The 27456-nt window shown below is 46.2% G+C and overlaps 1 protein-coding gene across 17 annotated transcripts in view; it reads left to right on the forward strand.

The window, feature by feature from the left end:
* SPATA13 (spermatogenesis associated 13) overlaps nt 1-27456 on the forward strand; it is a 327141-nt gene that overhangs the window by 226906 nt on the left and 72779 nt on the right. For all 17 annotated transcript variants that reach the window (XR_012426756.1, XM_015439064.3, XM_074021719.1 and 14 more), the window contains one exon: nt 10422-12173. Coding sequence is in view for 16 of the 17 variants with exons in the window: in XM_065533069.2 (XP_065389141.1) it covers nt 10422-12173 (1752 nt within the window). In the remaining variant the exon portion in view is untranslated. The remainder of the gene's footprint in view (nt 1-10421; nt 12174-27456) is intronic.

The raw sequence follows: 27456 nt of genomic DNA on the forward strand, positions 1-27456 counted from the left end.
AGTGAAGCCAGGATTGATTTTTAAATTAAGTTTAAACACAGTTAAGTGGGTCACGCTGAAACACATGCCTGCTCAGCCACGTTGCCAGATACTGAAAAAAAGAAAGGCTGGCTTTGTTTGACGGATGGGCAGGCTCAGCCTCCCAAATCTTGTGTACTTATAGGTAAGACCTCTTGCTGAGCCACTTGTGTCCTTGAGCCCTGAAGGTGCTGCCATTGGGAGAAACCACAACAAACAACAATCCCACAAAACCAGCTCACCACGTGGCAGAGGATAGGTGTGACCGGTGGTCTAGAGGAGCTGACCGTGGAGCAGGCCTGATCTTAGGTACAATAGCACGTCGCAGCAGAGGGAGTTACAGTGACGACACCTACATGCTGGTCTGCTTGGGTCAGTCCATCTCCACAGCACCAAGGACAGACTCCTGCACGGAGAAGTCGGAGGAAGATGATCAGGAGGCCGAAGTGACTGCTTGTATTAAGGCACATTGTGGGGATGAGAGGGTGAGAGCAGCTCAGAGACGATGATCATAGCGAGAAGAGTCACAGGATGCCAGAGACACAGCACCCACTTCAGAACACTGCAAAGGGTCTTTTTTTGTTTGCTTTTGTTTTGAGATGGAGTCCGGCTCTGAAACCCAGGCTGGAGCGCAGTGGCACAATCTTGGCTCACTGCAACCTCCACCTCCTGGGTTCAAGCGATTCTTTTGCCTCAGCCTCATGAGTAGCTGGGACTACGGGCACGTACCACCACACCCGGCTAATTCTTGTATTTTTAGTAGAGACAGGGTTTCACCATATCGGCCAGGCTGGTCTCAAACTCCCGACGTTGTAATCCACCCGCCTCGGCCTCCCAAAGTACTGGGATTAGAGATGTGAGCCACCGTGCCCGGCCAGGATCTTTCTTATCCTAGAAAGAGGACAACACCCTTCTCTCTGTCCTTTGTCTCATTCTGCTGTCATTCAAGCTTCTAAGTCACAGATGAGGTTCATCTTTCTGTAAAAGTATGACCTCATTTACTTTAGTATATTACTAATGAACAACTTTAATATAGCCATCCCATTGATATTTTTAACAATTTATTTACATTATAAATTAAGTGGGATGGGGAAGATGATACGAGAATCTTACAGGAAAAAATGTGTCTACAAGTCTGAACAAGTGACTCAAAAATTGACATTTAGAATACCACTTGTTCAGCATTTTGGAGAACATTTTGCATTCCGGTATTTATTATCTTGGGTTGAAGAGTCTGAAGGCATGTATTATCCATACTCATGGAGAAAAGATAGAGCTAATTTTTACATGAAATAATGGCATTTTATATATGTTTGGTTTCAGAGGCATCCTTTGGGAAAAGCGATCACCTTCTCCAGATCCGCATTCAGGTGACCTTGGCCGGTCTCTGACTGAGCCTGGTGGAACATGACTTCCCTCTGGCCTTGACCTTTGAGCTGGCAGGATGACGGCAGGGAGTAGGCAGTGCCTCCGTCTGAGAATCACAGAGCAGATCAGCCCCAAAGCGGCCACTTGCACGTGTGGTGCATCTTCTGCACCTCCACGGGCACTTTTGCCTGAGGCCAGATGTATGTACGATAAACTGAAATCCACTGACTTTCCAACAGAGTACTTCACTTCTTTGGATCTAGACGTTTTGACCCAGAGTACCATTTCCTATTAGCAATGACCTGTAACTATCAACCTTACACGTTACCAAGAAAGGTGTCGTGCCATGAGAATAATTAATATTTTGATGACAATATTCTCTTTACAATGCATTTGCTTCTCTAAAAGTAAAAGAAACTGCTCTAAAAGAAGTTTCAGGATCCCATGGAGAAAGCTGAGTTCAGGGATGTTGTGTGACTAGCCCAGGTCACATAACAAAGCAATTCAAAGCAAATAACCCTGACCCAAAATTCTTAGCCTCAGCTGCTGCCCTTCCTCCCCTTCCTCCCCTTCACCTGTCCCTCAGTCTTGCTCAGAGGGACATGCTCCCTAGTGTTGTCCGGTTGTCACTGGGTTCTCTGCATCTGTGCTCTCAGCAGCACATCCGTTCCCCTCCTTAGTTGCCTGGGGACTCCACCTCCCATTTGCTTCTGCCTTGTAACGGTAACCTTTGTCTCACCTTACATCTCCACTTTCCTTTTTGAGATTCAACATGTTTAAGTATTAGCGATTCTTTCATTTTCCTAGCAGCTAAACTCAGCTGGTTTTGAACTTCTCGCAACAATCAGAATATAGTCCTTGCTGTCATTTCAGTCCCCACTGAGCATCTGACATATTTGAAACGTTATTAAGCTCTGTGTCAAAGGAGCCATGTCCGTGGGATATTACACCAGAGTATTCCTGAATTCTGTGTGTTGGTTGTGTTCGAGAGGACGCGCTGGCAATGAGAACCTCCACCTCTAACAAAGTCTCACAGATCGCCTCTGAGAGATGGGGTGTGTGCTCCAGGGATCCCTGTTCAGGAATAGTAGCTGATCACCTCTGGCTTGGTTCATTGGTGGCATCGTATCACATGACTGTCGTGCGTGTCCTAACTGAGGAGATGTGTGCCAAGAGGCAGGGAGGGCCTGCAAGGAAACAATATCCAAATGTCAGTTCAATTAGAAGACAGTTTAAATTAGAAGCAGAAGGCATTTCAGCAACTGCTTTAATGTGTCAAACTGATTTGAGAGGACGAGATACTTGATTGCACGGCACAGAGAAAGGGCCATTTCTGGGCCTCTGTCCTCAGCGGTGGCAGAATGGTCTGTGGGGACATCCCCTCCATGAAGACCTGCCAGGCTCCTGGGTGGAAACTGAGTTAAAAATTAATCTCATTTCCTCAGAATGCAAAGCTATAAATTGGGGCTCTGCCTGGAAACACATTTTATGCAAAAACAAAAAAAATGAGCATTAAAATAAATGCAGCAAAAATAAAATACAACACACGTATGTGCTGTTACACACAGTTATTAAGTATGTCTGATTAAGCCGTGGATATAAAAGCTGCATCATTCCCTTTCGGGGTATTCTGTGCCGACTGCACTGTTGGTGTGTGAGCCTGGGAACCCAGCGACACGCAGCTCCAGATTCGGGCCGGTCTGCCTCTGCCGAGCAGAGACACTGTATTTGCTCCAGTGACCTTCACGACGCCTTCAGGACTGGGGCCATCCATCTGGAAAACTTTCACTGCTCTGAATGGTACACGTGGGGGAGGTGCAGTCTCGGGGTGACATCAGTTTTGGCATGGGTTGCAGGCATGAGGTAGTCCTAACCGGGAACTCGGTGGTTACTGCTGCAATCTGGTTTACCACCAGAAAGGTGCTGGACAGGCCATGGCTGCAGGAAGGCAAGACGCAGGGCCGTCTTCAGGGCTGAGGGCTGTGGCCGGCAACAGCTCCCCTGGAGCCTTCCCAAGTTGCCGTGAGATTGGAGGAAGAGGAACTCAGAGGCTGTCACGGTGCAGAGGTTGGGGACACAGGGAGGGGCATTGTGGAGGATGCCAGCATCTTTCGCACAGGCTCAGACCTACCTGCCCTTTCATCTCTCACTACACCAGCCCGACCTGCAGCTTTAGACACAGAAGGAAGATTTGCCTTTGTAGTCTAAGACCTGCCTTTGCAAATCCTCGTTTTCTACACCCCATCACCCCAGAGGATTGACAAAGCAAACATACATCCCTACTGGGGAAACACCATTCTCACCCACAGGAATGTAGTTTAGCCCAGTAACCCCCATAAGGCAAGCCAAGACAATCACACGCTTTTATGAAATTGACACCTTTCCCAAAGATATGCTTATTCCAGTTACATTTCTCCATATACTTTCAATTGAACATTGAACTGCAATGATTGAATACTTAAGTGACGCCAGAGCTACAGATTTTCTTTTGAAGCATCTTACCTACTCCTTAGACACAGAGATCTAAGGGTACCAGATCCAAGGGTAAGGGGGCTTCTTTCCTTTACTAAGGTGTGTATATTGGGGCTGGGAAGAGGAAGGACAGTGTCTGGCATTAGGCCTGGGGAATAACTTCATCTCTGAACTTAGAACCTTGGATGCTTTCTCTTTACAAATGTTGTAAATTATGGCCGGGCACGGTGGCTCATGCCTGTAATCCTAACACTTTGGGAGGCCAAGGTGGGAGGACCATTTGAGATCAGGAGTTTGAGACCAACCTGGCCAACATGGTGAAACCCCGTCTCTACTAAAGGTACAAAAATTAGTGGGGTGTAGTGGCACATGCCTGCAATCTCAGCTACCTGGGAGGCTGAGGGGAGGATCACTTCAGCCTGGGGGCGAGGTTGCAGTGTGTTGAAGTTGTGCCACTGTACTCCAGCCTGGATGACAGAGCAAGACTCTGTCTCAAAACAAAACCAAAAAACAAGAAAAAGAAAAAAAAGGAAAGAAAAGGAAATGATAAATTTCAGTGGTTTTAACTGGCCATCGTATGTACCTGTTATCCCAGCTACTTGGAGGATGAGGTGAGAGGATCACTTGAGTCTAAGAATTTGAGGCCACCCCGGGCAACATAGCAAGATTGAATCTCTTAAAATTGCTTTCCAGTAGTTTCAGAAAAACTATTCTGAAACGAATTGGTAGCACATTCACGGTTTTCAGCACTCTTCTCTTTTTATTACAATTCTTCTTCCTAATAGCATCAGTGGCCACGGTTGCTGCTAGACCTCCTACAAAACACAGGTCAGCTTCCACAACAAAGAACCATCTGGCCCAGATGTTGGGGTGTCAGACCTGAGACGTGCAAAGCCAGCAGCCCCTTCAGTCATTCAACAGACACATGCTGAGAACACAGTGAAATAAGACACGGCTTCTGCGTTTAGAGAACTTTTCATGCTCCTCGGGGAGGTTAGTGTAGAAGCCAGAGGAGGAAAGCAGAATGACAGGGCAGTGTGGGAAACGCTAGAGAAGTGTCTCCAGGTATTTCAAACAAAGAATCTAATACAGGGGCTATTTTTATACAGCTGAAAAACAAAAGACAAGACAGTGCAATAGCAGGAAGTTGCTACCAGCCCCTGGGCTGGAGTGGTAAACAAGAGGGCGTGTTGCTGGAGCTGCGAGCTGGTGCCGCCCGCCCGCAGGACCTCGGACCTGGGAAGGAGGAGCTTCCCAGCAGGGCTGGAGCCACAGAGACACCACAGCTGCTGCACATGCCCACGAAATACTGTGGCAACTCCCTTTCCCAGCCCTTGAGTCACCTCCCACCACCACTGCCCGCTGCCAAACCTGGACAGAAGCCATTTGTCAGGAACCTGGGAATTGTGGTTCCCAAAACACAGAGAGACAACAATGGCTGGAGAAACAGCCTGAGAGCAGACAAGGAAACTCGCAAAGTCATGATGGTGTGGGGATCATGACAAATAGCTCAGCCCTGCTAGAGGGAAAGGCGTCCCGTATTGGGCATGGGACATTCGACATCTCTCAAAGTCCACAGGCAGCCAGTGACCCTGGGTTCAGTGACACAGCCCATCTGCAGTGTGGAAAGGACTCTGGCAGCAGAGTGAAGGATGGGTGGGCAGTGAGCCAGACCACAGTCATCCAGGTGGAAGGTAATGCAGCCTAGGAATGAGGCACCGGCCACCACGCTGACAGAGGGCGGGTGGGCATGCAGTAGAGTTGCTTAGACCTGTTGTAATCTGCAGGGAAGGAAGAGGGTCTAGCCTGACCCCCAGGTTCTGGCCTGGAGGTAGCAGTGCTGGGGTGGACCCTCCGATTTCCACCCTGCTGTGCTGTCATTACAGCAATGGTCGTAAGCTCCTCAGCCTCACTGTGCCGTAGCATCCTCACTGTCGTGAATAGGGGTCAGATGTTCCCCAGGGCCACATTCTGTGCAGCTGTGATTTAAGGGTCTGCGCTCACCCCTTCAGCATTTTCGATTTCAATGTGTTTTCTTTCAGTGTCAGTTTGTTATGTAAATCAAGCTGCTCTAACCAGTGGGCCACAGGCTGCATGTGGCCCGGGGAAGCTTTGAATGTGGCCCAACACAAATTCATAAACTTTGTTAAAACATTGTGAGATTTTCTTTTGCGATTTTTTTTTTTTTTTTTTTTTTTGGCTCATCAGCAGTTGTGTTAGTGTGTTTTATGTGTGGCCAAGACAATTCTTCTTCCAGTGTGGCCCAGGAAAGCCAGAATATTGGCCACTCCTGATGTACATGATGAGTATATTATAAAACCTTTCGACTTGTTGGTACATTTAATCTGTTCTATATTCCTGAATTTCAAATTTAAGTTTTTACTTTAAAATTACCAGTCAAAAGTTTGTTTGTTTTTTGTTGTTTTGGGGGAGAATTCTCATTATCACTAAAAACAAAAAAAAATTCCATTCTAAAGTTCATACACCCTAGAATCCAGCTTGTAGACAGTGGATTTCACAATATTCCCATCTGAAATTCTTAGTTCTGTTTCTTTCATATCTCTGACAGAGTTCCCACAATTTATAAGACTTGCTACAAAACCACTAATTGAATTGCAACCCTTGTTAGTTAATAGAGGTCAAAGTATTAGTTCTAAATAATGCAACTTGCTATGTTACTCAGAAATTCCAGGAAAAGCCTTTTTTTCCGTGATACTCAGTTTCACTCTTAGCAGCACACAACAATCACGTTGTTCAGCTCATGAACAAAATACTAAGTCCCTGGTCTTTTAAAAAGCGTATTGTCCCAATTAGAAACCCCAATTTTTTGCATGTGTTTTATGAAATCTAAATCCTGGAAATTAAGTTCTGAGTGTTAGAAAATTTCAACTTCTTCACTCTATAAAAACATAGTGGCTTGTAACGACTTCTTACCTTGGTATGGATTAGACAAGACAGGATAACTGATGTGATTTCACGTTGAAGTTAAATAATCTAAGTGTGCAAAGCACACCATTCTTACCCTCAGAGAGTGCACACTCTTGTTTGAAGGCAGCTCTATAAAGCTATCATTATAATCCATTTTGGTAAAAACAATTTGATGAGATGCCTGAAGGCTTGTGGAAGCACAGAGGAAGGGATTTCATTCGTTCCAGGGAGCTCAGGAAGGAATTCCTGGGTAAGGAGGCACCTGCAGTTCATCTCAAAGAATGATGAGGTATTATTAGACTAGGGATGTGTAGGCTTTTCTAAACCCACTTTCACCTTGATTTTACTAATTTATCACACTGAGCTGTCCTTCCAGAGACACTGTTCTACTTACTGTAGAGTGAGCAGTTATCCCCATTTGCTAGGAACTTTGTTGGCTTCAACCCTGGAAGTCCCATATCCTGAGATACCCCTCATTCCTGGGTCAGTCAGACACCTGGTCCCCCAAATTTACTGCCTCCCAGTTGTACTGGGTGTTGTTGACTGTTGCTTTGCTCTTGCCAGTTTCTTATCTAGAATGGGGGATTACCTTCTCACGGCCTCGAATTCCTCGTGGGACCCGCACAGACACTTGCACCCAGTAGATGCTCGTGAAGTGGGTATATGCATAAATCTTGGTACCTCTTATTCTGTAGACAGCAATGAAGTGCAGACCACTGAAATGACTGACTCAGGAGCCATATGACAGCACCCAGTTTAGGCCAAGTCCCATGTCTTGGGCCCTTGTTTCCTCCTTGGTTATAACAGGTCTCGTAGCGCCCTCTGGTGGTGCCAGGAAGCTGTCTAATCCCCTGAATTACAAGGCAGGCATCATGCCTTCTCTTCTGTAGTCAATGCGAGTCATGATAAGACCATGATTACGACTTAACGTCAGTGCCCACGAACTGGACTTGACCTTTTGATTAAACAATCTCATTCCTATCACGATTCTGAGATGCTGAAACAACGGAATTCCCTGTCCCTTCTAGAGCACATGAAGGCGCATAGGTGATACCAAATGTTGAACTTACTTTGCAGCTGGTTACAGGCTTCATACCCAGTCTCACTGCAGAGATGATTCAAGCCTCTGCTTATGTGGCTCATTCAAATGTAACCCACAGCTCCTCTGGCCCTCTGATTCCTCCATGAGAACACTGAACTGCAGAGGGCATGTAGTAAGTAGCCCATCGGTCTTCTGATGAATGGAATTGGCTGATGGTCTGAGTCATCGTAGCCTCCCTTGTCCTGGATGGAATCAACTCTTTGACCCTTTAACTATGGCTGTCCCTGGGAATCCCTTCTCACTGGAAATGATGTCGGGGCAAATAAAAACGGAACCCATCAAGAACCTGGGGCGTAGGAGCAGAAGAGAGATGTTTCTGTTTGCATGGGGCAGATTCTGCACTTCATAGGGGTGAGCTAAATCGAGATCTGCTCTCATCTTTAAACAGTGTCCTCCTCTTATTCCTCTCTTGCCTTCGGCCTCTGTGGCCTTGACTGATGTCTACAGAATTTTGGGATTTATTTGCAGTCAGGGTCGTGAGGCCCAGGAATTGGAGTGAGATGTGTGGGGTGCAGATGGCCACTGTGCCTCTGTCTCGGTTCATTAGTTTACTGCAGTGGAGAAGAGTGTGGGCTTTGTGGGGACAGCTGCAGGACTCCCGGCAAATGACCTAACCTGCTCCAGTATCCATCTGGTTGTCTGCAAAATGCAAGTCATTCTGTGACCTCTTAGGTTCCTATGGGTCCTCAGTGACGTTATGTTTTCCAAGACCTTAGTGCAGAGGCCTGACATATAGTAAGTACTGAAAAGTTGATAGTCTTTTATGGTTATTTTCATAATCTATCATTCATTCGTCCAGTAATTATTTGTTGAGAACGGGGGACTGAGACATGTAAGCTATCACTTGAAGACTGAGCAGATCTTGGCCTGATGGGAAAGGTTAAGGGGGAGCAGCATTTTCATTTTTCAGGGGAAGGCCATGGACCCAGGTGTAGGGTGAAGGGCACGGACCCAGGTGTGCATAATGGGGAAGGCATGGACGCAGGTGTGGGGCGAAGGGCATGGACATGGGTGTAGGGGGAAGGGCATGGACACAGGTGTTGGGGGAAGGGCATGGACACAGGTATGGGGCGAAGGGCATGGATACAGGTGTGCATGATGGGGAAGGTATGGACACAGATGTGGGGTGAAGGGCATGGACATGGGTGTGGGGGGAAGGGCATGGACACAGATGTGGGGTGAAGGGCATGGACACAGGTGTGGGGGGAAGGGCATAGACACAGGTGTGGGGGAAGGGCATGGACACAGGTGTGGGGTGAAGAGCATGGACACAGGTATGTGAGAAGGGCTTGGACACAGGTGTGCATGATGGGGAAGGCATGGACACAGGTGTGGGGTGAAAAGTATGGACGCAGGTATGTGGGGAAGGGCATGAATGCAGTGTGTGGCAAGGTATGGACACAGGTGTGTGCGAGTAAAGATACGGATACAGGCATGGGGGGGAAGGTGTGGAAGTGGATGTGTGCGGTGGGTGTGGGTGCAGGAGTGTGTGGTTGTCAGGGCACGTGGGAAGAGGAAAAGGATGCTGAATTTGTTTAATTTGAATTCTTCTGATTTTTTTTTTTTTTTTTTTTGAGAAGGAGTCTGTCTCACTCTGTCGCCCAGGCTGGAGTGCAGTGGCACAATCTCGGCTCACTGCAACCTGTCTCCCAGGTTCAAGCGATTCTCCTGCTTCAGCCTCCCGAGTAGCTGGGATTAGAGGGGCACGTCGCCACGCCCGGCTGATTTTTGTATTTTTAGTAGAGATAAGGTTTCACCATGTTGGCCAGGCTGGTCTCGAACGTCTGACCTCAGGTGATCCATGTGCCTCGGACCCCCAAAGTGTTAGGATTACAGGCGTGAGCCACTGCACCCAACCCTGAATTTCTAACATACTTCAGCAGCATCCTCACTTCTCTCTACTCTATGACCAGTTGGAAAAAGACTCCTACCAATGTGTTTCCTTCTCAGAGGCTGCCCTGGCATGTCCTGGCCGAGTCCTTCCCGCCTCTGTCCCGGTGGCCCTGTGCGGCTCTCAGTTAGTGTTTGAGCATCTCAGCCCTCCTGGACAGGAGGCAGCTGCCAGCATGTGGGGCTCACACTTGTTCCTGCGTGTGTCAGCACTTGGTTTGAGTATTCGGTGTGTTGGATTCAACACAGGCTGGCATTTTAACATCACACCTTTTGAAATTGTTGTGAGGTTTTCTTTTGGTATTTCCTAATTTTTTTTTCCATTTCACATAAGAAGAAAAGATAGCGTTGAATGATACCTAGATATTTTCATTCCAACAGTTTTTTCCTAGTCTCACCTACACACGTTCCAGTGAGTTCATGTCCACGGCACAGTCCATAATTACCCTTCTCTGTCCAGGGATGTATATTTGCATCTTTCCTTCAACTTATGAAGTGAATGGAGGGGAAATGTACAGTTGTAACTGAGTTTGCGGTAGCTTTCATCTGGCCAGCCCTGTGCTGGAGCGTGCCTCTTGTTCTGTGAGCAGAGGGGCTGCTACGAGGGAAATGGCTAACCCACCCGCTTTGTCTTCCGCTGCAGGCCGTGGTCACCCAGGAGCCCGATGTGCAAGGCAGGTGTGAGTGCCAGGACGGCATTCCTGGAGATGAAGGCCTGGAGCTGCGGTCTGCGGACTTGGCAGTGCCCGTGGCCATGACCCAGGCTGCTGTGCGGCCCTGGTCACCCTGCCCGGAGAACATGACCACTGCCCCGAACGGCCTCGGGCCAGGCCCCGCAGCCCCCTGTCCAGGCTCAGACCTGAAAGATCCCAAGATGGTGACCTCGCTTGCGTGTGGAAACGGAGTCTGTGGCTGCAGCCGTGGTGGCGACACAGACACCCAGGAAGCCAGACTCAGCCCAGCCAAGCTTGTGCGCCTCTTTTCCACCAGTCGGAAGAGGACGAGTGCCCACCCCGAGCGGCCCCGCTCCATGGTGCTGGTGGGCAGCTCCTCCACATGGAACACCCTCGCCTCCTTCCGGAAAATGGGATCCTTTAAGAAACTGAAGTCCTCAGTCCTGAAAGGAATTCAGAGCCGAGAGGGGTCAAATGCCTGTTCCAAGGGAGAGGCTTTGGAGCACGGCCTGGGAAAGCCCATCCTGAATGGCGCTGTCCCAGGAGCCCAGGCAGGCAGGGGCACCCCTTCAGCACCGGGACCAGCATGTGGTACCCTCAGGCCAGCAGAGGGGGGCACACTGGATGGCTCCGACCTCGAGGACACGGACGATCCCTTCCAGCGGAGCACACACCGCTCCCGCAGCCTCCGCAGAGCCTACGGCCTGGGCCGCATCTGCCTGCTGGATGCGCCCCAGAACCATGCGACACCCACGGCAGCCACTGGCCAGGTGCCCACCATGTGTGAGATTCTCGTGAGGGATCCTGAAAACAACAGCATGGGTTACAGGAGGAGCAAGAGCACTGACAATCTTGCCTTTCTGAAGAAGAGCTCCTTTAAGCGGAAGTCCACCTCCAATCTGGCGGACCTCAGGACGGCGCATGACGCACAGGTGCCACAGAGGACCCTAAGCAGTTCCTCCACTGACTCCCAAAAGCCTGGGTCAGGAAGGACCAAACGCTGGAGGAGCCCGATAAGGGCCAAGGACTTTGACAGAGTCTTCAAACTTGTGAGCAATGTGACTGAGGCCGCCTGGAGGAGGGAGAGTCCCAGGAGTGGGGTCCCGTCCCCTGGTGAGGCCGGCCTGAGACTCCAGGCACACAGCCGGCTGCATGACGACTACTCCCGCCGCGTCTCCAGGAGCACTGAGCGGGACAGCAGGCGGGGCGGGGCGCTCATGCATGGTACCACTGCAGCCTGCACCGTGGCCGCTGGTTTTGCCTCGGCCACCTGTAAGGGGCCCCACGTAGACGCTGACGCCGCCGTATTTCCTCTTGAAGCCAAAAGTTCCTGGGCGGTGGAAAGCGACAGTGCTTGCGCTGGCAGCTCCTCGCCAAGCCCGATTGTCCAGGATGTGTTGAGCAAAGACTCCTGTGACCCAAACGCTGGCAGCCAGTTCACATTTGACCCTGAGCAGCCTCCCACCCCTCTAAGGCCCACCACACCCAAGCCCCAGAGCCCTCAGAGCCCCGGGGCAGGAAGTGCCAAGTGTCACAGCAATCACAGTGCCCCATCCGTGAGTTCGGAGGAGAGTGAAGGAAGGGCAGAAGGGTCTGCTCGGAGAGAGCCAGGGCCTGCGTCCTTGCAGGATCCTGTGGAAGCCACACGTGGTGTTGAGGGCAGCAAGGACCTTTTGGTGAACGCCGGTGGGGCAGCCAGCCCAGAAGAAGAGGAGGAGGAGGTAAGGGCAGTGGTAAGGTCCCTCATGTGGGCGACCCTGCTGCGGGAAGGGAGCTTGTACAGGGGCATTCTGGCCTCACCTGGAGGTTCCCATGCTGCACAGGTGTTGCCCTGGGTCCCTAACTTGTCATGGTCAGTGGCCCTCTGCTGACCTTGTTGCCCTTACAGTATTAGTGGGAATGGGAGTTGTCAAGTTGCTGTTTACCAAGTTCAGAAGTAATCTCTATCTCCTTTGAAATAAATTTGACAATGTATGAGACTCATTGAGATGACATTTGCCACACCTTTCATTCAAAAGATGTTTATTGAACATGTACCAGGTACTAGATTCTGGGGGAAAAAGTAAGTTGTGAACAAACTGTGTTCTGCTCCATGCAGTTCTGACTCGTATCTTTCTTCTTTATATTTTAAGCTGTTTCTGTAACCTTTCCCACAAAGTACATATAAGTGAAGTTCTTTCTGTTAAGAGACTATTACCTCTCCTAATATTACGGCATCTTTGGGTGTCACTTGACCAGCTGGAAACCTCTGTGACTGGCAGTGCCTCTGCTTGAGTTTTGCTCATGCCCGTTAGCCTCATCCCACCCATTCTGCCCAGCAGGCTGCGTTAGGCTTGCACTGCCAGCCCAGATCCTATGCCTGCCAAGGGCAAACCAGGGATGGAGCAGCAAGGGGTGTGTGAGTGAGTGAGCATGGAGTCCAGCCTCTGCACACAGCCAGGCATGTCCGCTATTGCAGCAGGGCAGGCAGCTCCAGGTGCCAGCTCCATGCAAGGCTGTGGCTGGAACAGACGTACTGCAGCTGGCTTCTGCTGCAGGCATCAGCTTGTGGACAAGGGGAACATGCTGACAAGTGAAATCTCAGAGATACCAGGAATTGCAGAGCCCCAAAGAGGGTGTTACAGCATGTCATAGCCTGGTTCTGATCTGGGCTCCCGGAAGGGCCACAACTCTTCTCATCACCTGCATTACAGCAAGCAGGGGCCGTGTTTCTGGGGAACATGTTTCACCCCACTGTGTTACAGCTCCTTTAATCCCACTGCCCCACTCTAGCATGCAGCTCTTGGGCTGGTCTAGCCCCACCCTTCCTTTTGCATGTGGCAGCTGCCTGGTGCTGGTGGAAAGTGGGAGGATTATAGTGTTACAGCTTTGGTTGAGGGAATCCCAAGGTTTGGGTCCCCAGAAGGGTTGCCACTCTTCACACCTGCAGTCCAGGAGCATGTGACCACCTGTAGCTCGGTGAGCTGGCCAGGAATGTGTTACAGCCCCTTTAACTCCCACCTGCAGCTCGGCAAGCCATCCAGGAAAGTGTTACAGCCCCTTTGGCTCCCACTGTTGGGCAGGTCCCACATCCAGGAAAAATGAAGTTATGCGGACAAATGGAGGGTGAGCAAGGCTGAAAAGAGCTTTATTGGGTGACCGAACAACTCTCAGCGGATAGGAAACCTGGAGTGAGTTGCTCCTCTCTGCAGGCAGGTAGTCCCAGTGAGTGGCTGAGTCTGGGGATCTTATGGGCTCAGAATGGAGGAAGTGCATGCCGACTGGTCCATGGGTAGGCCTGGAAAAGCAGCACTTGATTGGTTGAAAGGCATCAAGGAAGCTCTCACTCCAGGTCGCTGACTTCACCTGGAACTGGCATCTGTGCCCTGAGGCTTCAGGCTGTCCCTGGCTTGAAGGTGGGATTTCACTGGGGACCCACCTCTTCCCACCTAGGTACCTGTCCACCTCCCACCACCATCACTAGGTCTGTTTAATTTCCTGGGAATTAATTAGGAACATGCAGTTTGGTACCTGTCAGCTTTTGAATGATTGTACGTATTTTAGAGTAGATCATAAGCACCTCATGAATTGACTCAGCTAATAGCTGTCAAGGTTACAACAGCAGGTTTTTTCATATTCTGTCGAACATCCGGACAGCTTTATAATTTTCACTTTATAAAGCACTCAGTAATATTACCTTACATAGCTGGAAGATGGGGAAATGCATTCATGTGTATATGTTGCAGATTATTCTTCACAGACATTTCTAGATTGATTTGCAGGTATAGATTGGTGCTTGCTGTAGAGAATAATCTCCTAGCAAATGCTCCTTCCCACCCATCCCTGGGGAGGACCTCAGTTTTGTCTTAGTGCCTACAGATAAATGATTGCATAGCCAAGTTTGCAAACTCAGAAGCCAGGACCGCCTCTGCACTGTCCATCTTGACCATTGCTATACAGACAGACCTGGTTAGTAGAACCTTTGTAGAAAGACCTAGAAAGTAGGACTTTTACAGAGTGTTTTCAGATCGAGATTAGTCTGGAGGTTCCCTGGGCAGCCAGAGAAGTGAGACTGCACTTTGTCTGTTACCCGAGATTCCTGTGGAGAGCTCACCAGTTTAGTTGAGAGGTCTTGAATATTGAGAACTGTCTGTTCATTCGCATATTTGAGCCTGTGGAGCAGTGGTAAGGACACAGGAGTAGTTGCCAGATTTAGGAAGGAATTCCAGTTCTGCCGACTCCAGTTTGTACAACTGACCAAACTTCACTCATTCCTGGGTGAGATGAAGGGTAACATTCCTTCCACTAAACAGCCTGCCTGCCCCCCTCGTAGTTGGGAACCTCCCCTCACTAAAAAAGGATTTGTATATGTCTGGAGGGTTTTTTATGTTAAAGATTCGATTTTATATTCTGCTTGACAAAATTATTTTTTAAAAAATCATTGAAATATTTTATTCCTGAGAACCTGTTAAGTGAATATGTGTGAACTAGTGTGTAGTTACTTACCAGGGTGATTTTGACCATTTTATGGTTTTATATGTATATTTGCTATTCTTAGTTATATCAAATTTAATTTCTACCCACAGAAGATCACCAAAGATAGAAAGCAGAACAATTATATTGAAATTCAATTTATTAAAGGTGCACACATGTTGATAATTCTACAGATTTGCCTCCAGATATTATCACATTTTTCAGTTGCATTCATTTCTTCAAAATTCTTTTTTTTTTTTTTTTTTTTTTTTGAGACAGAGTCTCATTCAGTTACCCAGGCTGGAGTGCTGCAGTGGTGTGATCTCGGCTCACTGCAACCTTCGCCTCCTGAGTTTAAGCAATTCTCACGTCTCGGCCTCCCAAGTAGCTGAGATTACAAACATGTACTAACATGCCTGGTTAATTTTTGTATTTTTAGTAGAGACAGGGTTTTGCCATGTTGGTCAGGCTGGTCTCAAGCTCCTGGCCTCAAGTGATTCACTCACCTCATTCTTCAAAAGTGCTGGGATTATAGACGTGAGCCACCACGCCCAGCCTCAAAATTCTTACATAGCACATAAAGCTTCCTCTTGTACTTTTATTTATTTTCTCCAGGCGGAGTTTCACTCACTCTGTCGCCAGACTGGAGTGCAGCGGTGCATCCCAGCTCACTGCAACCTCCATCTGCCAGGTTCAAGTGATTCTCCTGCCTCAGCCTCCCCAGTAGCTAGGATTACAGGCACTCGCCACCATGCCCAACTAATTTTTTTGTATTTTTTGTAGAGCTAGGGTTTCACCTCTCTCACCTCTCTCGTACTCTTTTTTTTTTTTTTTTTTTGAGACAGAGTCTCACTCCATCGCTCAGGCTGGAGTGCAGTGGAGCGATCTCGGCTCACTGCAAGCTCTGCCTCCCAGGTTCACGCCATTCTCCTGCCTCAGCCTCCCGAGTAGCTGGGACTACAGGTGCCTGCCACCATGCCCGGCTGATTTTTTCTATTTTTTTAGTAGAGGCAGGGTTTCACCATGTTAGTCAGGATGGTCTCAATCTCCTGACCTCGTGTTTCGCCTGCCTGGGTCTCCCAAAGTGCTGGGATTATAGGCGTGAGCCACTGCACTCAGCCTGTACTCTTTAACATATATGTCAAAAAGAGAAAGTACAGTTATGGCTTTACCCATAACTTATACATTGCATCTTACACATTGAGAATGTTCGGTGTTACTTGTAGAGAAGTGCTTGTGAAGTAGAACCTGAAACCTTTTTTATTTTGGCTTTGAGAAACAAAATACAAACTAAGGGAAACAAATAGAAAAAGTGTGAAACGCAAGGATTCCAACCTTCATGAGTTAAAAGCAGTTTTTGTCTATTTTATAGCATTACAAAATTAAATTTCGGTCTTTACTATATTTCAATATACAGTATATTTGTTTATTCAGCTCATTAACAGTGTATGGTTCTACTTACAGGATTAAAGCAAATTTAAACTGTTATTGAATATGAAAAGGTGGTAAATATATTATGGTGTTATTTAAAATATTGTACTTTTCGATAGGGAGAATAATTTCTATTTCGAACCACTTATTTATATCATACTACCCTAAAAATAACAAAATAATCATTGAAAAATTTTAAGCAGTTTAACAAGATTGTGTGTGTATTGCTGTGAAAAAGAGCTGGGAAAATGTCCTGCCGCTTTAATTTACAAAGCATGCTACGCTCCTGCCACCTAGTGGTCAGCTTTAAGAGCAGCGGTTTGTTGAACAAGTCCTTAAGCTTGTGACCTGTTCTAAGTTACAGGTTACATTTACTTGTTGACAGTGCTGCCCTTTGCCTTTTGAAGGTGTTGCCTAGGAGTTTGGAGCGTTCATGCTGCTTCTCCTACCAGCTCACAAGGAGAAACCGCTTCCTTAGTGAATGGAAAGTCAGGCAGCAGAGTGAGTGTTTCATGTAGTGCTAAATATGCCATGGAAAAAACTCTTAAATGACAACCAGTTGGACCCCTCTCCAGGGAGCTCTGGTAAGCTGCAGTCTCCTGGCACATGTTACTAGTTGAGTTGGGACCCTGGCTCTCTTATTAAAAGATCCCTGGCAACCGGGGCAAACTGTTGAACTTCTCCTGGCACGGGTCTTCTCAAGGGTAGGATACGGAGTAACTTCATCTGCCCCTGGGGATGGTAAGAGCCAATGAAATTATGGATGTTAAACACTTAGCCCACCCTTTGACACTGACTGCCACTGTGTGGTTATTGCTGCTTAGATGGTTTTTCCATCCTAGATTGGCATGGCTTTTTAAGACAGGGACGTTCAGGTAGGTTCTTTACAGAGCTCTTTTTCAGTATAACACTGTTACAATCTTACAGGGGATGGAGAAATTCTTCAAACAGTTAATTTAACATCATGCTACTTAAAAAAAAAAAAAGCATAAGAGTTAATTTCCTGCATAATCCAACATGTATATTTTAATGCAACCACGTACCCAACCAAATTTGTTGAACACATGTCAGATATAAGAGACCAGTTAGGTATGACTCTATAGGGAATGTGGTGATGCCAAGGAGGTTGTACCTGTGCCCAGATACACCAAAAACATAGGAGAACTTGATGGCTTAAATTCCATAAAAGTGGTAAAAGCAAAATGCTATGGGTTTCAGAGGACTTGCAGTGTTCACCCATGTACCAAATCAAGGAAGGCTTCATAAGGGTGACTGAATCTGATCTGAAGAAGGAGGATTTCTACAGATGATTATAGAGAGGACAGGGGCATTTCACTGAGGTGTACAGTAGGTTGCACATGTGTGCAGAGATATTCTGTGATTGGAGAGAGCAGGAAGTAATGTAACGTGGTTTGATACAAAGGAATAATCCAAGTTCAGACGGAATCATTAAGCAGAATTCAATCAGTGCACAAGGAATCGTCATGTGCCTCACCACTCAACACCTGCTATGTGAACAGAAGAGGGTGCAACAAAAAGACGCTGTCTGTGCTCTAATGGGTTCGGAGTCCAGCTGGTGACAGGAATGTGTGCAGGTCATTATGACGTAGTGGGAAGGGCTCCTCATGCGAATGCACTAAGTGCCACAGGAGCCCCAAAGGCGGCAGAATTAAGAACCCAGGCTGGAAAGTGGCAGAACTGGGGACAGTGGAGTGGGGTCTTTAGCGCTTCGGGCAGCAGTTGCAGAAGGGCACTGGACTTCCAGGCTGGCGGGAGGAGTGTGGAACAGGAGGTGGATGCCCACCCCTGAGCTCAGCTCTGCTGCTTACTAGTTCTCGACCTTTTCTAAATCTCATTTTCCTCACCTGTAAACTGTGGGTGATGAGCATCCTGACCGCATGGGACTGTTGTGAAGATTAGCTGAGGTGATGTGTGGACTTAGCACGGGGCTTTGCATATGAGTTTCTAGCAAAGTGATGCATCTGTTTGGTCAGGGAGCTGCAGATGGCTTGCAGAACTTCTGTACAGGGTGGCTGGGTGGAGAGGAGGGAGGTAAGGTTAAGCAGGTAGGTCCGGACATCATTAGGAAGAGCCTCGCTTACAGCTGTGAATTTGGACTTTACCCTGTAAGTGGTGGAAAGCCAGTGACATTGTCAGAGCAGGGACACAGAGGGACGTTCCGTGGCTGAGGTTAATCAGACCAGCTCTGTAGAGAACTCTGATTTGCACAACATCAACTCCCCGGTTGTAGGTATGCGGTTTGATGGTTTTTGGAAAATGTAGAGTATGCAGCCACCACCACCGTCCAGCTAAAGAACACTTGGCTCCCCTCAGAAGGCTTCCCCATGCCTTTTACAGTCAGTCCCTGCTCCCACCCAAGACCAGGCCACAGCTGATGGGCTTTGTGTCTACACCTTTTACTAAGCAAACAATTCGGTGATTTTTATATGTTTATGGAGCTCTGCAGCCATCACCACAGACTAATTTTTTTTCCTTTTTTTTTTTTTGGATTCATTTCTTTATTATTATTATTATTATACTTTAAGTTCTAGGGTACATGTGCACAACGTGCAGGTTTGTTACATATGTATACATGTGCCATGTTGGTGTGCTGCACCCATTAACTTGTCATTTACATTAGGTATATCTCCTGATGCTATCCCTCCTCCCTCCCCACTCCCCACAACAGGCTCCGGTGTGTGATGTTCCCCTTCCTGTGTCCAAGTGTTCTCATTGTTCAATTCCCACCTATGAGCGAGAACATGCGGTGTTTGGTTTTCTGTTCTTGCGATAGTTTGCTGAGAATGATGGTTTCCAGCTTCATCCACATCCCTACAAAGGACACGAACTCATCCTTTTTTATGGCTGCATGGTATTCCATGGTGTATATGTGCCACATTTTCTTAATCCAGTCTGACCACAGACTAATTTTAACACATTTTCACCACCCCAGAAAGAAGCCTTGTGCCGTTTACAGTCACTTTCTGTTCCTAGCCCCTGCCTCGGATCTGTGTTTTGTGTCTATGATTTTACTTTTCTGGACGTTTCATAGAAATAGAATCCTGTAATATGTGGTCTTTTGTGACCGGCTTCTTTCACTGAGCAGAACCTTGTTTTCAAGGTTTGTCCACGGAGCATGATCGGTGCTTCCTTCCTTGTTAAGGCTGCGTAATATTCCAGTGCGTGGCTCTCTAGACCGTACTTTGTTATCCATTCATTTGTCGATGGAGACGGGTTGTTTCTGCCTTTTCACTCTTACAAGTAATGCTGCTGTGAATACTTACATACAAGTTCTTGGGTGGAAATATGCTTCCTTTCTCTTGGGTGGATGCCTAGGGGTAGAATTGCTAGGTCCTGTGACAACTCTGTGTTAAACTGTCTGAGCAGCTGCCAACCTGCTTTCCAAAATGACTGCACCATTTTAGATTCTCAGCAGCACCGTGTAAGGGTTCCAGTTTCTCCTCATCCTTGCCAGTACTTGGGATTGTCAGTATTCTAGCTATTCCAGTGGGTGCAGAGTGGTATTTCATTTTAGCTTTCATTAGCATTTCCCTAATGACTAATGATGTTGAACATCGTTTCGTGGGGTTATTAGCCATTCACGTGATCTGATTTAGCGAAGTGCCCATTCAGATCTTTTGCTCATCATTTCATTGCATTCTTTGTCATCCTCTTATTGAGCAGTTAAGGTTTCTTTATATTTCCTGGCTACCTGTCCTTTATCAGATAATATGATTATTCAGGGTTCTCTAGAGGACGAGAACCAATAGGATACATATGAAAATCAGCTGGTGCGACTAAGGCCAAATACCAAGATCTGCCATCTGCAGCCTGGAGAACCAGGAAGCCGGACGTGTGGTTCAGCGTGAGCCTGGAAAGCCGAGGACAAGGTGGTGCGGTGGAGTGCTGGTGTGAGTCATGGAGTCCGAAGGCCCAAGAACCAGGAGATTTGGTGTTCCTGGGCAGGAGAAGGTGGATGTCTGCCAGGAGAGGAGGGGATGCCTGGCCTTTTGGTCCTATTTGACCCCTCAAGGGATTGTAGATGTCTACCCACATCCTTGAGGGCAAATCTTCTTTACTTACTCTACTGATGACTGATTCCAACGCCAGTCTTTTCTGGAAACACCCTCGCAAACACACCCAGAAATAATGCTTTATCACCTTTCTGGGGATTCTTGCACCCAATCAAGTTGACACATCAAATTAATACGAATTGCAAGTATTTTCTCACAATCTGGCTTGTCTTTTAAATTTTTTAATACTTTTCTTTTTTGAGACAGGGTCTCACTCTCTTGCCCAGGCTGGAGTACAATGGTGCAGTCACAGCTTGCTGCAGCCTCAGCCTCCCAAGGTCAAGCAATCCTCCTGCCTCAGCACCACCCCGACCCAGTAACTGGGACTACAGACACACACCACCATGCCTGGTTAATTGTATTGTTTTGCCATGCTGCCCGGGCTGGGCTCGAACTCTTGAGCTCAAGCGGTCTGCCTGCCTTGGCCTCCCAAAGTGCTGGGATTGCAGGCATGAGCCACCTCTCTCAGCCCAATTTTATAATATTTTTTAAAGAGTCAAAGTCTAGTTTTGATGAAAATTCAGTTACCAAATTTTTGTAGTTTTCTGTAGATCTAAGAACTCTAAGATTACAAAGATTTTCTCTTGTGTTATTTTCTGAAAGTTTTATCATTTTAGCTCTTACATTTAGGTATCTGCACCATGTTTAGTTGTTCTTGTGTGTAATAGGAAGATTCGTTTTTTAATGTATGAACATCTGGTTATCGAGCCTCCGTTTTATTCAGCTGCCTGTGCTCTTTGTACTACAGAGAATGTAAGTTTCCATGTTCCTCTGGGTTCTCATTCATTTCTCTCTGACAAAAACGTTCAAGAATTTGAATCACAAAATTAGAGTTGGAAAGATTTTTAAATATGATATTATGTGTGCTTTCAAAAAATATTTTTCTAATGAATTGAACATGTTGTTATAGGGACATCTGCCCTGCTGTGACAGCTAGTGTTTTATGATATTTCCTAAATAGTATGCCTAGGGCAGACACACAGCAGCCATCTTCTCTGACAGGGGCTTTTTCGTGTGATGTGAAGAGAATCCGTGTGCCTTCTGTGAGTCATCTTGGTGCTAGTTTATGTTCAGTTTTTCCCAGAATGTTTTTAGCTTGTTTTGTTTCTTTTTGCTGGAGAACAATATGAAAGAGAAAAGGGATCTCCTGCAGAAATACTAAATCATAGAAATTCAGATCATGAGTCGAAATGTGAAAGTAGCTTTTTACTTTAACAATTGAGTCATTTTCTAAGTCAGTTTGTAAAAAAAGAAGTTTCCGTTTGCTCTGAAAATGTTTATGCTCCTTATTACCTGTTTTTCAGTGGAAAGTTTCAAAGTATTTCTGAAATGGTGCTCAACATTTGAGTCACGCATTTCAGTACAAACTAGTTAAAACTTGCAAACTGTGTACTTCTGAAGTTGTAGCCAGAGTGAAGACCCCCGATGCAGGCCAAAGCTACAGAATCCCGAGTCTCACGCAGCACTGCTGCCAGGCTGCAGAGCTTCATACACTTAAAAGAAAAAAACACTGATAAGATTATTTCTACAAATGCAGAATCTAAATAAAATTATCGTATACCTGTAGTTTTGAACTTTCCAGTGGCTCATTTCTAGAATAGTTTCTCTAGTGAAATGCCATTAAATAGGATTTTCTCGTTAAAAATAAGGGGGGAGGGAGACAGAATCATCCCCCATACCTGCACAAGAGAGTAAATGCCAGCTTTTATAGAAATTACCACAATAACCACTTGCAATCAACCTGTCAGGATGTACTGCATCGTATTAATGCTATGTGTGTTAAGCTTCCTGAAGTTTAAGCTATGATGGGAACCAATATCATGGTATATTCTTCAGTGTTTTCTTAATTAGCACCTCGTTTTAATTTGTGGATAGGAGGGTGTAATTAGGCCTTACTGAAGTACTCAGTACAGAAAGGTACATTTCCATATCCTCCAGACGGAGAATTTTAGCTTGATGACCAAGAAACTGATTTCAGTGTATGTTTTTCTCCTCTTCTATATTTCTCTTCTTGAACCTCTCTATAACAATTAACATCAAAGAGCACCCAGGGTGGAATTGCTTTCAACCTGGCTTGGTGACACCAATTGATTTAGTTGTGTCTGCCGTGATGGTGATGATTAGAAGGAATGACATAGGTTTTGTTGGTGGGGGTCGGAGTACCCATTGCCACAAGTCACTGTATAAACTGAACATTACCTGTTTCTTGTACTTCCGACAGTCTGGGGACAAAACCACCATTTGCAATACTCTGGGACAGACTTCAGGGAGTCAGCTGGTGTGAGAGTAGAGAGAGGGGTCCTGTGGGTTGGAGAGGATATAGCATTCACAGCTGCTTGCTGCCCTGCACTGATCTAGTAACTTTCTAGGATACCAGGATCCACATGGCTGCCAGCTAGCCATTCCCAACTTGAGTGATCAGGAAGCTGGATGGTGTAAAGTAGTTGGGCCTTGTTCTGCTGAGGTCTGTCCTAGTTTTATTGCTAACTAGCAGTGTGTTCTTAAGAAAGACAGTTGACCTACTTAAGCCTCAACTTCTTTAAAAATTGGGATAATAGTACTGCCAGAATTAAATGAAATAATGCACGTAAGGTACTTACCACAGTGCCTTGGAACACGGTAAATCCGGTAAATAGTAGCTTTTATAACATAAATCATTGTTATGATTAAAATTACTTCCTTTGGTCAGACATTTCAGTACAGACCAGTTAAACTTTGCAAATAATATACTTCCAAGTTATAGCCAGAGCAGAGACCCCGCCCTGAGGTACAAACCAAAGCTACAGATTTCTGAGCCTCACCCAAAGCTACTGAATTAGAGTCCCTGAGGTTTAGACCCAACAATTTGAACTATCAGCAATCAACTCAGGAAAACGACTTTTGTCAGCGCAAACTTTGAGACTGGCTGTCCAGGCTGAGGCTCCTCTAGGTATAAAGTGTCCTGTACTTCGGAATAGAGTGGTGCTGTGGTTTAAGCCAGGGAGGCAAGCCAGGAAAAGAGAAAGATTGCTTTTAATCTTTTTTTTTTAAATTGAACGGTATTATAACTTGAATGTATGTTTCTACAGACAAAAATTCCCTCTGGCAAAAAATGAAATAAAAACTTTTCAAGCAAGAAGTGGTGCGATGAAGAATTTGTCTGGCTGACGTGGTGGCTCGTACCTAAAATCCCAGAACTTTGGGAGGTCAAGGCTGGATCACTTGAACTCAGGAGCTTGAGACCAGCCTGGACAGCATAGTGAGACCTTGTCTCTAACAAAAATAAAGTTAGCCAGGGTGGTGGTGCACGCCTGTGGTCCCAGCTACTCAGGAGGCCACGGTGATAGGATTGCTTGAGCCTGGGAGATTGACGCCACGGTGAGTTGTGGTTGCACCACGTCACTCCAGCCTGGGTGACAGAGTGAAACCCTGTCTCAAATCAAATGAAGAATTTGGTCTGAAATATGTTAAGGAGTGTAATTGCTAGCAATTGCTAGCAATTGCTCCATCCGCTACTGAGAACTGGAATTTTTACCAACTCATTTAGGATTTTACAAAGTAACTGTTTCTTGAAAATAAGAATATCAATAATAACAGATTGATATGATGCCTTTTCAGTGAACAAAGTTCCATTGTGCAACACTGTTGCATTCGATTTTCCCAGCCACCTGTGACATAGGTGATTTTTGTATTTGCTTTAACAGATGAGTAAACTGAGGCTTGGAAAAGTTCAAGGACTGTCACATAACTAGTGAGGGGTGGGGCCGGGCCTGTAGCTCGGTCTCCAAATGGGGAAGGAGGCCTAGAATCAGCATCGGCTTTGCGATGTGGTATGCAGACTTTCTCACCATTTACTAGCCTCCTCATCTCTTGAGGAATGGCTTAATCTTTCTTATCTGTAAAATAGAATTAAATGCATCTACTTCAGAGAGCTTTTAAATTAAATGATATCTTCAACAACAACAAAAAACACAGCCCCATTTAAAAAATGGGCAAAGGACTTGAATAGACATTTCTCTAAAGAAGATATGCAGGTGAGGCGGGTGGATCACCTGAGGTCAGGAGTTCAAGACCAGCCTGGACAACATGGTGAAACCTTGTCTCTACTAAAAATACAAAAAAAATTAGCTGGGCGTGGTGGTGTGCACCTGTAGTCCCAGCTACTCAGGGAGGCTGCTGAGGCAGGAGAATCGCTTGAACCCAGGCGGCGGAGGTTGCAGTGAGCCAAGATTGCACCACTGCACCCCAGCCTGGGTGACAGAGACTCCATCTGAAAAAAAAAAATACATACATATATATGTGTGTGTGTGTGTATATGTATATATATGCAAATGATAAAGTATATGAAAACATCTTCAGTGTCACTAATCATTAGGGAAATGCAAATTTAAACCATGTTAGATACCACTTCACACCCATTAAGAGTGGCTACTATAAAAAAAAAACAAGTGTTCACAAAGATATGGAGAAATTGGAACCCTTGTGTGCTGCTGGTGGGAGTATAAAATGATGGTACAGCCACTGTGAGAAACAGTGTGCTGATTCCCTCAAAGTTAAGTGTAGAATTACTGTCTGATCCAGCAGTTCCATTTCTGGGTATATGCCCAAGAGAATTGAAAGCAGGACTCAGGCAGGTATGTAGACACCCGTGTTCACAGCAGCACTGTTCATAAGAGGCAAAACAAGGAAACAGCCCGAGTGTCCGCTGATGGACAAATGGATAAAAAGCATAGTGCGTACACACACGGTGGAATATCATTTACGCCTTAGCAAACATGCTGCAGGCTGGGCATGGTGGCTCACGTCTGTAATCCCAGCACTTGTTGGAGGTTGAGGCTGGTGAATCATGAGGTCAGGAGTTCGAGACCAGCTTGGCCAACGTGGTGAAACCCCGTTTCTACTAAAAATACAAAAAATTAGCTGGGCGTAATGGTAGGTGCCTGTAGTCCCAGCTACTTGGGAGGCAGAGGCTGAGGCAGGAAATCTCTTGAACCCAGGAGACAGAGGTTGCAGTGAGCCGAGATCACACCACTGCACTCCAAGCACTGGCGACAGAGTAAGACTCCATCTCAAAACAAAACAAAATAAAACATGCTACAGTGTAGCTGAACCTTGAGGACATTATGCTAAGTGAAATCAGGCAATCACAAAACAATAAATACTGTATGATTCCACTGATAGGAGATCCGTAGAGTAGTCAAATTCATAGAGACAGAAAGTAGAGTAGTCATTGCCAGGAGTTGAGGGGGAAGAGAGTATTTAATGGATACAGAGATACATTTGGGAGAGATGAAAAAGTTCTGGAGATGGATGGTGGTGATAATTACATAACAGTGTGAATGTACTTAATCCCACTGACTCATACACCTAACAATAATTAAAATGGAGCTGGGTGCAGGGACACATACCTGTAATCTCAAGCTACTCAGGAAGCCAAGATGGGCAGATCACTTGAGGCCAAGAGTCTGAGACCAGCCTGGGCAACATAACCAGACCCCCATGTTACAATTTTTAAAAAGTAGTCAAAATAGTAGACATTTTTTATATATATATTTTGTTTATATATATAAATATATAATATATAAACATATGTTTATACAATATATATTACATATAATATATTAAATATATAGACTGTAAATATATAATATATTAAATATATAGTATGTAAATATATATTATGTATAATATATTAAATGTATATAATATACAATATATTAAATATGTAAAATATATATATTTTTTACCACACATGCAAAATTAAATGATGTACTGTAGGTTAAGGGCGTGTTTCAAATGCTGGTATCATGGTCGATAAATTTACGTCCCACTTTCTCTTGTGACTCCATGTGTACCATTCTTACCTCTGAACTTGGGTCACTTCCTGCTGCACAAGTTCCAGCCCAAACCAGTTCTTCTCATTGACTTTTTTTTTTTTTTTTTTTTTTTTTGAGACAGAGTCTTGCTCTGTCTCCCAGACTGGAGTGCAGTGGCATAATCTCGGCTCACTGCAATCTTCGCCTCCCGGGTTCAAGCGATTCTTGTGCCTCTTGAGCAGCTGGGATTACAGGTGTGCACCACCATTCCCGGCTAGTTTTTACATTTTTAGTAGGGACAGGGTTTCGCCATGTTGGCCAGGCTGGTCTCGAACTCCTGACCTCAAGTGATTCGCCCACCTCGGCCTCCCAGAGTACTGGGATTACAGGTGTGAGCCGCTGTCCCCAGCCTCTCCTCGATGTTTTAGTGGGAATGTTTTGGCTGGTTGGGATGGGCTGGCTCTGCTAAGGTGCTTCAGTCCGTTTTCTGGCCATTTGTTTTGGGAGTTCACTGGGTGATACAGGAAAGAAAGCCACCTTGGACTGCAGGGTGACTCCAGGGCCAGAGCGGTGCCATGTTTAGTAGGTCAATGCCACAGGTAGGGGACAGGTGGCTGAAGCCTTGTTTACAGTTTGTGACCAGGCAAAGGATTACAGCCTCACTGTTTAATGTATATTGTATGCTTTTCACATGTTTACCGTGAGGATACCTTGTACATTTGGCTTTGCATTTTTACTCTTTGTGGCATAAATTTTTCACCTGTAATTCTTTAACTGCCAAGTTTTGAATTAAACCTACTGGAAATATTTGGCAGCAGAACACATTAGATTCTTGTATTCCTCAGTGAAAATAGAAGCACTCCGGGTGCTCCTTGCGATCTTGCCTTTCCTTTGTGATGGCTCCTGTGTGCAGAGAGTCCGCGTGGCCCGAGTGTCTGTGGTGCACAGCACGTCAGAGGTGGGTGTTTACCTGGTCAGGGAGGCCCTGGACGCTTACGAGTTTAAAGCAGGTGTGATACAATCGTGTATAATTAATAAAAGTATAAAAGCTTATTGTTGGCAAGGACCCATTACCTTGTTCCTCATGTATCTGAGACTAAGTAAGACAGCTTCAGAACAGGATTGTTGAGAATGGGGGGAGGAAAATTGCAACTAATTTGTTTGTAGAGTGGCGCAGGGTTTCAGGAGATGATGGAGGAGATAGGGACAGGATGGCTGACTCCGTTATCTGAAACATGGTCACTGATTTTGAA

The sequence above is a fragment of the Macaca fascicularis genome, chromosome 17, assembly GCF_037993035.2.
Source record: "Macaca fascicularis isolate 582-1 chromosome 17, T2T-MFA8v1.1".
NCBI lineage: Eukaryota > Metazoa > Chordata > Mammalia > Primates > Cercopithecidae > Macaca > Macaca fascicularis.